The sequence below is a fragment of the Micropterus dolomieu genome, linkage group LG01 (assembly GCF_021292245.1).
Source record: "Micropterus dolomieu isolate WLL.071019.BEF.003 ecotype Adirondacks linkage group LG01, ASM2129224v1, whole genome shotgun sequence".
Lineage (NCBI taxonomy): Eukaryota > Metazoa > Chordata > Actinopteri > Centrarchiformes > Centrarchidae > Micropterus > Micropterus dolomieu.
This window is the reverse complement of record NC_060150.1, coordinates 50,207,037-50,223,497: the sequence shown is the minus strand read 5'-3', so window position 1 is coordinate 50,223,497 and position 16,461 is coordinate 50,207,037. Positions and strand designations below refer to the sequence as shown.

At 43.4% G+C, this 16,461-nt stretch overlaps 1 protein-coding gene across 2 annotated transcripts in view; it reads left to right on the top strand.

Annotated features, from left to right (window-relative positions):
• tmem176 (transmembrane protein 176) overlaps positions 1-14,810 on the top strand; it is a 35,823-nt gene extending 21,013 nt beyond the window's left edge. For both annotated transcript variants that reach the window (XM_046045881.1, XM_046045874.1), the window contains 4 exons: positions 2,276-2,332; positions 2,623-2,769; positions 7,238-7,354; positions 14,104-14,810. In XM_046045881.1, the coding sequence (XP_045901837.1) occupies positions 2,276-2,332; positions 2,623-2,769; positions 7,238-7,354; positions 14,104-14,154 (372 nt within the window). In that variant the 3' untranslated portion in view covers positions 14,155-14,810. The remainder of the gene's footprint in view (positions 1-2,275; positions 2,333-2,622; positions 2,770-7,237; positions 7,355-14,103) is intronic.
• Positions 14,811-16,461: the final 1,651 nt, after the last annotated feature.

The following is a 16,461-nucleotide window of genomic DNA, read 5'->3' as shown; positions in this document are numbered from 1 at the left end:
TTAAGACTCTTCAGCTGATCCAGAATGCTGCAGAACGTGTTCTGACAGGAACCAGGAAAAGAGATCACATTTCTCCTGTTTTAGCTTCTTTGCATTGGCTTCCAGTAAAATCCAGAATAGAATTTAAAATCATTCTTCTTACCTACAAAGCTCTTAATGGTCAGCCACCATCTTATCTTAAAGAGCTCATAGTACCTTACTACCCCACCAGAGCACTGCGCTCCCAGAATGCAGGGTTACTTGTGGTTCCTAGAGTCTCCAAAAGTAGACTTGGAGCCAGACCATTCAGATCTGTGGCTGTGGGTCACCTGCTGCCCCCGTGTTCCTGCTCGACACCCTCTGCTGCAACAACTATTGTTGCTAGTCTTATTGTTATTATTGTTATTATAATCATTAACATTATGACTTACCATTAACACTACTATAAATATCTGTATCATTTTTCATTCGGTCTATAGCAACATCACCTTTACTGTCTGTACCTTTGTGTGTATATTGTGTAGGCTGCCTCCCTCCCCTCTCCCTCTCCTTCTTTCCCTCTCTTTTTCTTTCTGTTCCTCTCCTGCTCTCTCTCTCTCTCCTTCACCCCAACCGGTCCAGGCAGATGGCCGCCCACCCTGAGCCATGGTTCTGCTCGAGGTTTCTGCCTCTTAAAAGGAAGTTTTTCCTTGCCTCTGTCGCCTAGTGCTTGCTCTTGGTGGGAACTGTTGGGCTTCTGTAAATAACATCATAGAGTACGGTCTAGACCTGCTCTTTTATGAAAAGCGCTGTGAGATAACTGTTGTTGTGATTTGGTGCTATATAAATAAAATTGAATTGAATTGAATTGAATTGACCTGAGGTAGGTGTACTGGTATACAGTATATACAATATGACTGAAATAGAGCATGGTGAATGAATAAATAATAATAATAAATAAAGTGGAAACCAGTAAACAGGTGCAGATTAGAGACAGAGTTACTGGGTTATTGGACAGGAATTGTTCCTGACACTGTGAGTCAGAAATCAGCTGTTCATCAGAGTGATGGCTTGTGGGAGGAAACTGCTTCTGAGTCTTTTGGTTTTGGCGTACAGTGCTCTGTAGCGCCTACCAGAGGGGAGAAGTTTGAACAGATTGTGAGATGGATCTGCTGTGATGTTTCCCGCCCGTTTCCTGACTCTGGAAATGTAAGTCCTGTAATGGAGGGCAGGTTGGCACCGATTATTTTTTCTGCAGTCCTGACTGTCCGTTGTAGTCTGCTCCTGTCCTTTTTGGTGGCAGATCCAAACTAGACAGTGATGAACGTGCAGAGGACAGACTGGATGATGGCTGTGTAGAACTGGATCAGCAGCTCCTTAGGCAGGTTGAGCTTCCTGAGCTGACGCAGGAAGTACATCCTCTGCTGGGCCTTCTTTATGAAGGTGTCAGTGTTGGGGTCCCACTTCAGGTCCATGGCTGAATATCTCTCTGCTGTCAGAGATGTCAAGCTGAGGTAACTTATTACCAAGTACAGACTCGGTGACCGCAATTGAAAAAGGGAGACATAAAAAGTCCTGGTTACCAAGAGAATATAGAGTCTGTGAGCACTGTACGACAGGAGAGCTGGAGACAGAGACACATTTTCTCCTGAAATGTGATAAATATAGAAGCATAAGAGAGCAATATCTATTAATACCGGATTTCAAAGAACTTTAAGATAACAATAAATTAAGAATAATCCTAGGAGAAGTGGGCAGCATGGTGGAGCAATTGAAAGCACTGTGGCCCCACAGCAAGAAGGTCAGGGGTTTGATCATTGGTCGTCCCAGGCCTTTCTTTCTGGATGCTCTCCCTGTGTCTGCGTAAGTTCTCTCTGGCTTCCTCCCACAGTCCAAGAGAGGTTAATTGGTGACTCTAAATTGTCCTTAGGTGTGAGTGTGAGTGAGTGTGCATGGTTGTTTGACTCTCGCCCAGTGCCAGCTGGGATTGGCTCCAGCTCCCTTGCTGCCATGTAACATGAGGGACTCATGTTGTGACACAGGTGCATTCAGTGTTCTCTGCTAAATCTTGTTTGTTGTTTACTTTCTATCTGTATTTGTTATTTCTGTCGTTGTAACTTGTAATTGCTAAACTGAATCATGATTGCTTTTTGTTATATTCAAAATGTAAACTCCAAACCACTTTGGCAACATTGTATATCCTAAACATTCATGCCAGTAAATTGAATTGAATTGACTTGATATCATGTGTAGTGAGTGATGTGATGTGACGTAGTGTTCCTCTGTGCTAACTGCCTCCTGGTTGTGTGTGTTCCAGTTCATCACAGCAGGAGTGGTTGCTATCGTCTTGGACAAACACTGCACCATGAAGATTGTAAGTCTATAGACAACACATACACACAAGTGCAGCTATACAGTACATGCATAGTTGTATACAAACAAAGGATTTCACAGTCCCACAGTTTTAAGATGAAAAATCATATATGTTTGCTTTGTTATATCAAACAAAAAACAGAGCATGTTTTTAAGCAGCTGCTGGCTAATAGTAGGCGGCATCAGTATCAGTCCAGTAGTCACTGCTACAGTACTTGTGCAGCTGCTGCTCATATTGCTACTACTACTTTTCTGACCACTTTAATGTTTTCAGTGTGTGTGTTTTTTCAGCTGCAGGTGTGTTTGATGGTGAGCGTGGTTTCCACTATGCTGTCAGTGGTGGCTGTGATCATCTACTCTGTGGACATGGACATGAATCCTGAAGTGGCCTGCGTCAAGACACTGCATGGCAACTGTAGCGAGACACACTACGCCACGGTTGGTATCAGCTACCTTTCATATCACCATGCTGTCGTGTAAAAAATGCTTAAAACCTAAACTACTTAAAGGGCCTATGTGTAGTTTTCAGTGTAGTGATGGGATTTATGGCTCTTTGAAGGGAGCCGGATGACATGGCTCCGTTTCTTTCCGAGAGTCGGCTCTTTTTTCCCCAAATACTGTAGCTCTTCATTTAGTGTTACTCCTGTTGGTCATTACCTAAGTTACTGTTATTTGTTGCAAGAAATAAATATGCAAGCTTCTTCATCTGCAATACATTGAAACATTCTGTCATATTGATGGTTAAAAAGTGGGATATGTCAAGAATAACATAAATAACCCTACTAATGAAAATTATAAAGTATTGTTAATAAATAATACACAACTCTATAGAGACACAAAGTGTAATTTGATCATTGTCATGCTTTCTGAATGATGGGAGGCACTCTATGGATAGTGAATGATGGGAGCCGGCTCTCAGACAGGAGTCGGCTCCCATCATTTCATTCATAAAGAGCTCATAGAGCTGACTGGTTTGCAACCAACATATCACTTTTTCAGTGACCTCTAGAGGTGAGGTTTGAGATTACAACCACTACCTTTCCAAGCGTGTACTTGTGCGCATGTTCATGAACGAGACAGCATCACACACACAAAAGCCGTTCCTGATACATCAGTGTCGTGTATCTTTCATCAGAGAGGCTCAGCAATGTCAGCATAGCTAAATCTGCCCCACTGATACTGCTGTGAGCTGGCATTAGGAGGGGCATGACTGTATATCTGTATGTTGCTGTGTTGTACTCACTGTGAAAAGAAATCTTCCACTAGGACAATAAATCTAAGTGCTGACTCACATCATCCTCTTGCATACTTCCTCAACTTTAGGCGATAGGAAGCAAATGAAGCAGTTAACATAAACTATGTGCCTATATGCCAATGCAGAGAAGCTAAGACAGGAGAAATATGGGCTGTGTTCGAAACAGAAGGCCTTGATACCGTAATAGACAGCTGCCTCAGAAGGCATCACTTTCAAGTGAAGGCAGCTCTGTTTACAATAGTTTCGAACAGCCTTCTAGGGCAGCACTTACAGCAGCATGTGACGTCAGCACGCCATCTTGCAGCCTTAGCATCAGCTAACTAGCTACTGAAAAGCAAAACAGCAAACAGACGTCTCAGAAATCATACTGAACAAACCTGGTTGGTTACAGTCACGGGCTAATATTATAGTTCAGTGTTTAGTTCTTGCTAGATTGTCAAAAATCGAAGCCAGAAAACTACTAAATACGTATATTTGTGTACAAATTCAGCTTGTTTGTCCGCCATCTTGACCAGTTTTGGAAAGCTCTGGCGGCCGCAGCCGCGCTTCTTTATGGGTAATAGACAGCATCAAGTCACCATCGATGCTGTCTTCAAAACTGGCCGTTACTGGGGCAGCTTGAAGGCATCTCAGGAGACAGGAAGAGATCGTCTCGTAGGTCTGAACGTGAATGAAATCACTCCAATCCTATTGGCTTGTTGCTAGAACGGTAAGGTGTGACGGAATAACCGGAGGAGTATAAAGCACACCTGTACACACTCATCATTAGCTTAAACTTTGAAGCAGGCGCTTCAGGCGGGGAGAGAGAACCAGGGGGACCAGGGTTACATACGTAACCCGAGACGTTCCCCTTCGAGGGAACTCGAACTGCGTCGGTTACGACACTATGGGAATGAGATACCCACTAAACCGTGCCGAAAACCCCGCCTGCCCCAGTGTGCAATAAAGTGGCACGACTAAGAGGAGAGCGCACGAGTGCCAGGTGCCGAAGGAAGGTCAAGACTGTAAAACCGAATGAACGTGTGCGGAGTGGCCCAGCCAGCCGCTAAACAAACATCCTGCAAAGAGGCCCCGGAAAGGAGGGCTCGAGAGGCCGCTATGCCTCTGGTAGAATGAGCCCTCACAGCCACAGGTGAAGGCAAACCGCGCACCTGATAGGCCAGGGAAATAGTCTGAACAACCCAGTTGCTAATAGTATGTTTGGATGCAGGGAGCCCAGCCCTGGGGGACCCAAAACACACTAGCAGCTGGTCAGCCTTCCTCCAACGGGAGGACCTCAGAGTGTAAATACTCTGTAGCAGATGAAGTCTCCCGTCCTCCGCCGTCACATGAGGTGGAGGATGAATGCCTGCAGCACTGTGGACCCTAATAACGTGCCCAGCCCTAGAAGAAACCTCAAGACATGCAAAGGATGCATTCATGGCAGAGGTAAGGAAGGTGGAACAAGTGTTGAAGATGACCACATCCGAAACCATTTTTGAAGAGATCCTGGAGGAAAGCACTGTAGAACCTGGTGCTGAGTCAACCACCATGCACCGCAAGTGCATGTGAAGTGCAAACCTACTTCAGCGAGCCAACTATTAACCATTCAGACAATCCACTGCTGGAAAGTCAAGCAACCTAGACTGCCCTCCTTGACGGTCATAGCAACTAAATTTCTCTGTGCATCTTCAACAAGTGTGGAGAGTGAGAGGCTCTTTAGCACAGCCTCCATTATTAGTGATAAAAGGAGGAGCAGACTGACAGCTGAAAAGGCTGAAATGCTATTCTCTCTGAAGAAGACTCTGCCCCTCATGTTAGAAAGTGAACACACCTAGGTTCACAGAAGGACTATAGAAAAGCTGAGTGGTTTTTGTGACAGTTTAAAGCTCAGGCAGCTACGTCTTAGGGGAGAACTTGAATTTTGAATTTACATTGCATTTATTGTTTAGCCGGAATTTTAAAGTTTAGTTTTATACAAGTGTTCACCTTCAGTTCAACCCCAAAGAGTACGCGTGAAAGAGAGGTTACAACTTGCACTGTATAGCCTTAGCCATATTTTTTTTCACTGCAGCTAACTTGATGTCAGGTGTAAAGCCTAGAGTCAGTGCCTTAATGTCTACAGTACTGTGTTACACTGTATATTTTATATTGGTGCTGCTATTATTTTTATGTTAAGTTATAGTTTTTTAAGTCATGGTTTACATTGCATGTCATTAAAGTATAATCTATACTGAGCATTGAGTCTGTTAAACTTTATCCAGTATTTTAAACTAGACTTACATTACATTGGTATTCTGAATACTCAGATTTAAAGTTTTGCACAAAGTGACACTTCAAATTTTATTTTGAATGTTTGGATGGTGCTGACCAATCAGAAATGCTACTATGAGTTGTGTGTGTGAGAAAATGAAAATAAAAAGAAGCAGCAGTGTTGCAAAACAGAGTCACGTTGTGGCGTATGTATTTCTTCCTCTAGGGAAGTGGAATATTTGTTTCACAGTTTGAGCATGACGTTAAGCAAAATGTATCCATACAAATGATTTTAAATATTTTAAAAAGACTAGTTGTTTAAGAAAGGGATTAGATTGGTATCAGTATCGGCAGATACTTAAAGTTGCGGTATTGGTATCGGTAAGGTGGTAACGAGCCATCCCTAAAATCCAGTGTGCAGGAGTACAGAGCTTAGCAATTAAACATGCCACAAAAACCTGTCCAGCAACTTAAATAGAAACGTTTCCCAATTACAATCTTTGAACATATTGTCCATTTGGCTGGATTCTTCACCATAAAGATTCCAACTTATCCATGTAATTGTTCTTCTTCTTATTCATTTATTAGGTTTGATGTAAGACTTTTTCATGCCCAAGTATAGTGAATTATAGTGTTGAATTACTGTATGTAAAGTGGACAGGCACACCTGCCTGCTACCTTGACAGTTTGAAGTTACAGTAAGTGTATGCCTGAAAGTGGCTGAAAACACTGAAAGAATTTTCCAGACATTTCCAAAGACCCCTGTCCACAGAGAAAATGTATGTGGCTTATTGGATATTTAGTACTCACAGTCTTTATTTATTTCAACATACATCCAAAAACTTGAAGTTAACATTAAAGTCCAACATTTTCCAACATTCACCACTTTTTCAAGCAGTGCATGATAACTGCTAAGTGTGCTAGGAAACTGATGTAAAGTGAAACGTTTCTACAGCCTAGAACAGCACTTACTTTTATGAAAATCTGTGTCATTGTGCTAAGTAATTTCCTGCCCTGTGTTGCAACATTTTCAAGGATAATCATGGGGGTATGGTAACATGTTTTATTTGAATAAATAGTGTTTAAGTCAAGGAAATCAACTTGACTTGTAAAAATAAAAGTATAAAAAACTTCCTTGAGTCCAGTGTAGATTTCAGTCAGCTACCACAACTCATTACGGTCTGAGCAAAACTGTGTGGAGTGTGTGGTTTTGTGCTTTATCTGTAAATTAAATAAAATGTACCTCACTGGAAACCACTATGAGAGACATGTACATGTAACTGGGGACTAGATAAATTTAAAAAATACATACTTCCACCTCTCTGACAGCACTCCCAGCTATTGGAAGAGTGTGCCTGCTGTTATACCTAATGCATTTGTTTGTTTGTTTGACTGTGAGTAATGTGTCCTTTAAAACAGAGGCTGAGCAGAGGAGTGAAGTCGTCCCTCCTTCTCTTCACCCTGGCCCAGGCAGCCATCTCTGCCATTCTCTGCTTCCTTCTCTTCAGGCAGAGACGCAGCTTCGGACAGTATACTGTAAGACTCTAACACTTTCTCCTAATTAGCAAAGACTGGATTCATCTTCTCAAAGTGCATTAAGTGCTGTAAGACAAGTGCTGATATGTTGGCCTTGTATTACTAGGAAAACTGGTTAATCAGTGTGGTAAATTTAGTAGAGATTTCTTGCTGTATTCAGTTGCTCCACATGTTGTTTGTATTCATATTTTTACATGGTGTGACACAGGAGCGGATTTTCAGGAATAATCCCGGTCCATTTGAGGCCGAACCGGCCAGTGTTTAAGAGTTTTTATTTTTCAGTTTCTTATGTTCAACTTAAAACGAGCCGCGACCATGCTGGCCGGCAGGTCAGCTGCAGTGAAAGCTGTCTGTGTCTATCAGACTAAGGCAAACTACTTTCAGTTACTTTCATTATTGCTGAAATCTGATTGGCTCAATATATGCATTTATGTATAGCCATATAGGCATTATTATATATTTATGTATATTGTAGTGCTGGGCAGCGATTAAAATTTTTATTCACAAGATTTTCTGTGATTAATCACATAGTTATGTGCTAAATTGAATAATGAAGTGCAGTAACGTGTTTTTTTTTTTTTAAAACAAATGCTTTTTACCAGCAGTATTCCCTTTACACAGTAGCAAAAAAATTTTTCTTGTAAATCTCAACTTAAACGTTAATGTAATCAAATCAAATATTAAACCAAAGCTATTTGCCACTGCCAGGGCTTTTATCTAGCTTGTTAAAACAAGTTAGAGTCCAGAGCCACGATCAGAACATCATAACAAACACCTTCTGAGCAACAGGGTAACAGATATAAATCTGTTTTTTTGTTGTTTTTTTTCTGAAAAGGTATCAACAGAAACATTTTTCTTTTATCGGGGAGCAGCGGAAACACTCTATGTTCAGTAGCAAGTGTCTTTGTAAGAGAGACTGATCCTCGCTGTTTGTGAGTTTCCAGAATCTATTACTGTTTACTATATAGTTATCAGGACATCAGCAGGAGGGGATTGTCATGGCAGAGCAAAACAAGATGCAAAAGTAGATGTAGACCTATCAGGTAAACTTATAACTTACAATTTTAACTTAAGTTAAATAGGCTACGGCTGTGTAGTGCACAGAAGCCGCACACTGCTCTATTTTATGAGATTGCATTGTAGTTTTTGATTATATTATATATATTTAGCACTCTGACTGACTCAGGCTTGCCTGACCTGGTCTTGTTCAGTGCAGTGAATGTAAATGCCCTGTACTTTTATAGCGCCTTTCTAGTCTTTTCGACCACTCAGAGCGCTTTTACACTACATCTGCATTCACCATTCACACACATTTATTCACTGAGCCTAAGTGCTCAAACAGAAACTAACATTCACACACATTCATACACTGGCGGAGTAATTATTATTACTGTATATGTCAGCCATGATCAGAAGGAAGCAGATTACAGAGTAAAATTGGTTGCTTGATGAGCAAGGGAGGAGAGGAAGTATCACATTATAATAATTTCATAGTAAGATAATTTGAGAGTGAAGTCACATGAAATAACACCATATAATATCAAAGTTCACCACAGTCACCAGTCAGTGCTCAATACAAAGTCCACAAGTCAACCACCTATGAATGGGTCCTTCTCTCAGTTCAAATCTCCAGTGTCCATATCTCAACCAAAACCTCCTAACTAAACTATTCAGTTTGAGTTTAAATACAAAAATTGCCTAGAAAAATAAAACCCTGTCACCCGACTGTCACCTTTTGTGGGTACTTGCCTGGCTATTTTCACTGGATCCCGTGGAGGCCACACAAGGAGACATGATTGTCATGGTTCCCAGCAGCAATACAGCTTTAACATGCTGCGCCCCAAGGAAGAGCGGAGAACAGACATCGAGGAGAAGTTCAATGTAAATTTTCTTGATGAGGTGATGTCATGGGTCATGGGTCAGAGGTCACAGACCAATTGTAGCTGCAAGCTTCGCCCATGGGCTGACTTCACACATAAGTGTTACATTATGGAGGATTCCTGGGAAACAGAGTTCAGTGACTCACATGATAACAGTTCAGTTAAGACATCAAATGAGTTGGACAGTAACGTGTTACTCAATAACGTGTTACTGTAATTTCACTAGCAAGGACCACGCCACAACAATATGTCATTTAAAGGTTTAATGGATTAATGGGGTTCTGTCTCGGTAGAGGTTTCGCCCGAGTGATTTATTGACCTTCAAAAAGAGTCGGATTATATTGCGCTAATTCGTGTGTGGGCTTGATGGAGATCGTTGAGATTGTCGTGAATGTATGAATGTTAGGTCTGGGATGACCAATGGCCGAGGATCATAATGGTTTGGTCGGAGATGCCTGATCTGGCCGCTGTGGAAGCGGCGCCGATGCGTAATAAATGGCTTGAATAATGTTTGGGTGATATGCCTGAAATGCAGAGGATTCTGTTCAGGTGTTTCTAGAACCAGAATCGAGTGGCCGTTTCTCCTGTTTCGGTGAGGAAAAGTGGGTGTTGTGTTGTGGTGATGCCTTGGCTTTATACCTGGGATGTTTTCGGATAGTGGCTCGTAGGGGCTGAGATAGGAGCTGAGGCAGAAGGGAGAATGTAGATGGGGAAGGAAACTCCTAGCTGATCCGTTTTACTTCTTCGGAGTGTGAATATGAGAGAGTTGGAGGTGTGAATAGTGATGTCTGATAGACAGGGATGACGGGAAGGATTATTGGTGGATGACGTAGGGGCGAATTCTGAACACCTCAGGAAGCCGAAGAAAGCCAGCAAAAACATGGATTCTAGAGTCGAGTCCCCAGTATGTGCCCTGGTTGAATTGCTGGATTCGGCTGGCTGCCTGATTATCAAAATGCACGTGGTATCTGTAGAAACCTTCCCCCCAAACCGTAAAGCCATGTCTAACACGATGGAGAGATAATCGTCCAACTGCTTCCTCTGAGCGGGGAAGGCTAATCAGATGGTGTCGCGGAAGAAAAAAATGGCTAGATCAAATTCTGTTACAGTTAATTCCCTAGCTCTGGAGGGTGAAAGGTGAGGGAGCTGGTCTGCAGGTGGAGGAGCAGAAGCCGTATTGCTGTAAGCGGCTGAAGGAAGGGTAGAGAAAGGGATGATGGGATGAAAGGATGTGTGTGCACTGGAGAAGAGTGCAGCCTGCGGGCACAGGGATGAAAAGAAGGCTGAGATTGCCTGAGACATGGCAAAAATAGAGGGAGCAGGCACATGGGGAAATACAACCTGATCCCCACCAAGGGGAGCTGGAGATGCGTGCCGTCAAGGCCCTGTGACGTCGTGCGTGACGCCGCTGGCCATGGCCGACTGTGGCGGGCAGCCCGGAAGCACTGGAGGCACGGTGGATGGTATTGCCGGAGGGTTGATGGAGGCTTTGTAGAGATGGAACAATGTTGTTTTATTGTCGTTACGGTGGAAGGATATGCCTTTCCCTCTGAGGAACCGTTGAAGGCGAGCAACGGTCCAATCTCGAATGTCGGGCTCGGTTTGTGGATGATAAGATGGTCGTGTTGCGGAGGAGGGCGCTGCGCCATGTAGAGTAGCCACCGTTTGAATGATGAATGATGGCTGCTGCCGAGGAGAGGTTTGCTGCCGAGGAGAGGTTTGCTGCCGACTCCCCCGTCTGTGCCTGCGGCAACCTCAAATTCTTGATCTTGCTGGCTGATTGGATAAGGCCTGAGAGCTGCGGGGAGTCGAGGATATTTCTTCGGAGGAGATAGGATCCTGGCGACGCCGTGGTGCTCACCTCGGATCGCAAGCAGCTCCCCCGAGATGCTTGGCTGGTGTCTGACTGCTGTGGTGTAACTGGGACATAGCCAGTTTGGAACAGGTCATCTTACAGGCCGTCATCTGACTCGGGTGAGTAGATTTAGAGTTCCGGGTCCATGATTGCAATCGTTTACTCTCTTGCATCGAGCAAACAGAGACAGAGGAGGCCGGTTGAATAGCTCGGGTGTAGATATACTTGTCAGCTGATTAGAGGTGTGGTTTTAGGCGTTGCCCTGCTCCTGGACCTAAGTTAACCAATTAACTTCATATAATTACTTTTCCCATTTTTCCAAAACAGTAATAATATTACAGTTACTACTGAATTACTGTGTTGCCAGAACGGCTCTTGTTTTGTTGTCCTTGTTTTGTTGCACTTGAATGTGCGACTGTGCAGCAGGTCAGGAGCAGTTCAATCCGAAAAGCCGGACCATATGTTGTTCAAGTCACCGCTTTAGCCAAAAAGCTAAAGGAAGAATGGAGAATGAGGGAGAAAGGCGTTCTTTCCACAGCTGGAAGTATTGCCATTATTGTGTCACAGACGCAAAGAACATTGTCGTCCGATGTAAAGTTTGTTTGACTAGCAAAAAGCTTTCAATTACGAACGATTCTATATCCAATTTACTGAAGCATCTGCTAAAGCAGCAAAGCAGAGGCAGTGGTGGTGATGCATGCACTCATCAGGAGAGAGTGGCATTAAGCAACGCTTGATGTTTTGTAAAAAAAAAAAACAACAAAAACAACAATCTTATAAATGCATGTGCAAAAAAACAGTAGGCCAAAAGTCGGGAGAGAGTTGCTTGATTTTTTTATTTCAGAGAGTGGCGTGTAAAAAAAATACATACTCCTTGGTGTCCTTATGAATATGTTATTAGTTAAATAGTCGGGAGAGATTGGCTTTGCTTTTTATTTTGTTAAATAGGCCAACTGTATAGGCTATACATAACCTAAAACCACAAAATTCAAAATGGACGACTTCCTGTTGGGTTTAGGGTATCACTCCAAGAGGCTTTTTGGTATGTCTGGACATGATGTGCCACAGAAATTTCATACATGTAGGTAAAACGTGCCACGGGGGCTGCTTCATTAAAGGTCATTTCTTTTTGCCAGCAGGTGGCGCTATGACCATGGCGGGAATCTTAAACATGTAAAATTTTGTACAGATCTGAGCATATACAGTAAAGTTACAAAAACTTCCAGTGTAATTGCAAAGCGTAGAAGTTCGCCGTCACGCCACTGCCAAGGCATTAACTGAAAATTTACTAATTTTGCAACCTCGCCTCATTAATCTCATTAATGTGTAAAGGGTTTCCTGGACAAGTTTTGAAGTTCATATGTCCAACCCAAGCGGGAAGCTTCCGGTCTACAATATGAAGCCGATGCGGAAGACCCTGAAACCTGCGTTCTATTGAAAATCCAGCAGGGGGCGACTCTTCTGGTTGCAAAAAGAAGTCCGGCTCCATTAGAAATAATTGGAAAATGACCCTACTTCTCAGCTGAATAATTACCCCAGTAAACACTTTACTGATGAGTTTATGGTCTCAGTTGCTAGTTTCAGATTCGATAGGGACCTCACACGTTTCGTCGATAGGGACCTCACACGTTTCGTGCACGGGCCCTAAAAATAATCCCTTCAGTTTCAATAGGGCGCTCGCACGGTTTGTGCTCGGGCCCTAAATAAGCAGCGATTTGTGGGTTCAAACCTTTTTTCGCATTAACAACATCAAAATAACTTCACACACGTGGTTAGATATTGTTATGAAACAAATCCTGCAAATAGAGAATGATGAATAAATAATAAGTGGTAACCAGTAACAGGTGGGTGATTAGATGCAGAGTTGCTGGATTATTGCACAGGAATTGTTCCAGACACTGTGAGTTAGAGTCAGCTGTTCATCAGAGAAACTGTTCCTGAGTCTGTTGGTTTTGGACGCGTGGGCACGGAGGACCGAGGAGCAGGCGAGGCGCAGGTGGTGAGGAGAAGAGCGGGGGGAGCCGGGAGGGCGCCGTGGAGGAAGCCCGAGAGGAGAGGACCGGAGGATGAGCCCAGCAGACAGGACGGAGGACGAGGGTGACTGAACCTGGGAGGAAAGCAGACAAAGAGACAGGGTTAGTGACAGAAGCGACAAAGCACAGGGGAATTGAGAGGAATCAAAAACACGAGAGCCTGAACGCAGAGGTGGCACCGGGTATGGAGCAACGATGATCAAGCGAGGATGGTGTGGAGAACCGGGGTTGAAATACAGGCAGGCATGAGGTTGATTACTGGCAGGTGTGGCAGGCTGACGAGGTGGCTGATGAGGTGCAGGTGGAGGTAGTTGGCTGGGTTCAGGAGCGGAGGGAGAGAGGATGAGAACACAGGCAGAGCAAAACAATGGGAGAAATAAAGCGAAAAAAAGAAAACCAGGACACTCAACTCCTGAAATGGAGGAGCAGAGAAGTGTGTTAGACTGCGACTCTGCATCCTGGTCTCAACTCTGGATTGTCATGGATTTGGTCCACTAATAAACTTGGCCAGATTTCTAGAAATGAGAGCTGCTCCTTCCCAAGTGGGATGGATGCCATCAGAATCAGTCCAGGTCTTCCCCAGAAAGTCTGCCAATGATCTACAAAGCCCACATTGTTTGCTGGACACCACCTCGACAACCAGCGGCGGAATGACGACATGTGGCTAAACACTGGTCAGATTTGGCAGGGGTCCAGAGAAAACTACGGTGTCCGACATTGTTTTTGCATATGTACACACCGACTCAGTGACCTCCGATTGGCGTAACCGGGAGTCATTACCGCCGACGTGAATAACAATCTTACTGTATTTACGTTTATCCTTGCATTCGCGGGTTCCCAGCCCACTCAGGCTTGGACCCCTAACTTGTACCCCTAATTATGAGCAATATACTGACAACTGTATGATATGAGAAGAAGAGTAAGATAGATATCCAAAGTGCTGACATGAAAGTACTGATGCTCTCTTTCTGTTTTTTACAGTCTCTCACCGAAGCGGCTCCCACAGCACTCATACCACCCGACCTGAACTGATCAATAATTGGACCAGTAGTCACTGAGATGATGGATCACTTCTCATCATGTGACTGATGGTATTCAGATTGAATTTGTCTGTCTGCTTGTATCTAGGCCTATAACTTCCTGTGCTTCCTGATACAGTCCCCTCCAAAAGGAATGGTATGGCAAATTCCTTTGTTTTTATTGTTCACTGAAGACATTTTTAAGATCAAAAGATGAGTATGAGACAAGAGTTCAGAATTTCAGCTTTTATTTCCTGGTATTCACATCTAGATGTGTTAAACAACTCAGAACATACCACCCCCAAGGAAAACAACAGTAGTTAATGACTTTGATGATATTGTTAGAGCTGTGAAGAAAACCCCCAAAACATCAGGAAGTGACATCAGCAACGACCTCCACAGTGCAGGGTGAAGGTATCACAATCCACTGTTGGAAGAAGACTCAGAGAGTAGAAATATAGAGGCCACACCACAAGATGCAAACCACTCATCAGCAGGAAGAATCGGAAGGCCAGATTGAAATTTACAGAGTACAGAGATGAGGCGCGAAAGTTCTGGAACACAATCTTATGGACTGATGAGACCAAGATTAATCTCTAGCAAAGTGATGGAAAGGCCAAAGTGTGGAGAAAGAAAGGAACTGCTTATGATCCGAAGCATACAAGCTCATCTGTGAAGCCTGGTGGAGGTGATGTCATGGCTTGGGCGTGCATGGCTGCTTCTGGAACAGGCTCATTAATATTTATTGATGATGCAACTGATGACGGGAGCAGCAGAATGAATTCAGAAGTGGACAGAAACATTTTGTCTGCCAGTTTACAGAGAAATGCATTGAAATTAATGGGGAGGAAGTTTATCATGCAGCAGGACAATGAGCCAAAGCACACTGCCAACAAAACAAAGGACTTCATCAGGGGAAAAAGTGGAAGGTTTTAGACTGGCCAAGTCAATCAGCTGACCTTAACCCAATAGAGCATGCATTTCACCTCCTTAAGAGGAGACTGAGGGGAGAAACACCCTGAAACAAACAAGAAGTGAAAGAAGCTGCGGTAAAAGCCTGGAATAGCATCACAAATGAAGAATGCAACAGTTTGGTGATGTGGATGGGTCGCAGGCTTGAGGCAGTTATTGCAAACAAGGTTTATGCCACCAAATATTAAACGTTATTTACTTCAAGATTATTTGTTCCATTACTTTTGCTCACCTAAGAATGCTGTGGTCTAATACAAACGGTGATATGTCCTAAGTTGTTTAACACATCTAGATGTGAATACCAGGAAATGAGAGCTGAAATTCTGAACCCAAATGTCTTCAGTGAACAACTAAAACTAAGGAATTTGACTTACCGTTCCAATACTTTTGGAGGGACTGTATGTCACCAGCTGAGGAGCATTTGCTTTCAAATAGTTTTAATGAATGTCTGTCAATACCTGAATAATCGATTATTGGTACATACAGATAATACCTTTTAAACACTGGTAAAATGGTTAAAATATGACACATTAATAGATTGGAAAGATAGAGCAAAGAAATTCTGATACATGAATAGATAAAGAGATTGTTTTCTGCTGTGGTAAAACCATCATAACACACTTTTGTGGTCATGTGACAATTTATCCTGATAATGGTAGCAAACTGTCTGTGTGGTACAGGACACAAAGCACAGCCATGTGTGCAGGAAGTGGTGGGCATTTTTGTGCCTGCAGGCTCATAGTGCACTGGTGTCACAGCTGGAGATCAAGAAGAACCTCTCACATACACAAAATAACTGAGTGCATAAGTATTCTCTTTTATAACACACCTAAACCATCACCATATAAAAAGTACATTAAAAGCTGCGCCAAGATGACCGTGTAATGGAGCTGTGAGAAGTGTTTTTAGGTTAGGTACAACGTCTGGTTAAGCCAACTTCCTCACAAAAACTTTGTCAAGTAGCCAGGGTTAGGGTTCACTGGTCATCACTGTTGAAAAAACTCCTTGGTTTTGCTGACGTTGAGCAGTAGGTTGGACTCGGTGCACCACTCTGCAAGACTGTCGTTTTCCACCCAACATGTAGTCTTATCGATGATGGTGGTGTCGTCCGCAAACTTCACAGCAGATTTCTCTCCATGTCGGGAGATATAGTCGTGGATGTACAGCGTGAACAGGATGGGGCTGAGCACGCAGCCCTGGGGAGCTCCGATGTGGAGGTGTGCCCACCAGTCCAAACTGTCTGAGATCTGTTTGTGAGGAAGAACAGTATCCAGTTGCAGAGTGTGGTACTCAAGCCCAGAGTGCTGAGTTTGCTGATTGTGTTGAATGCTGATCTGATAAATAGCTT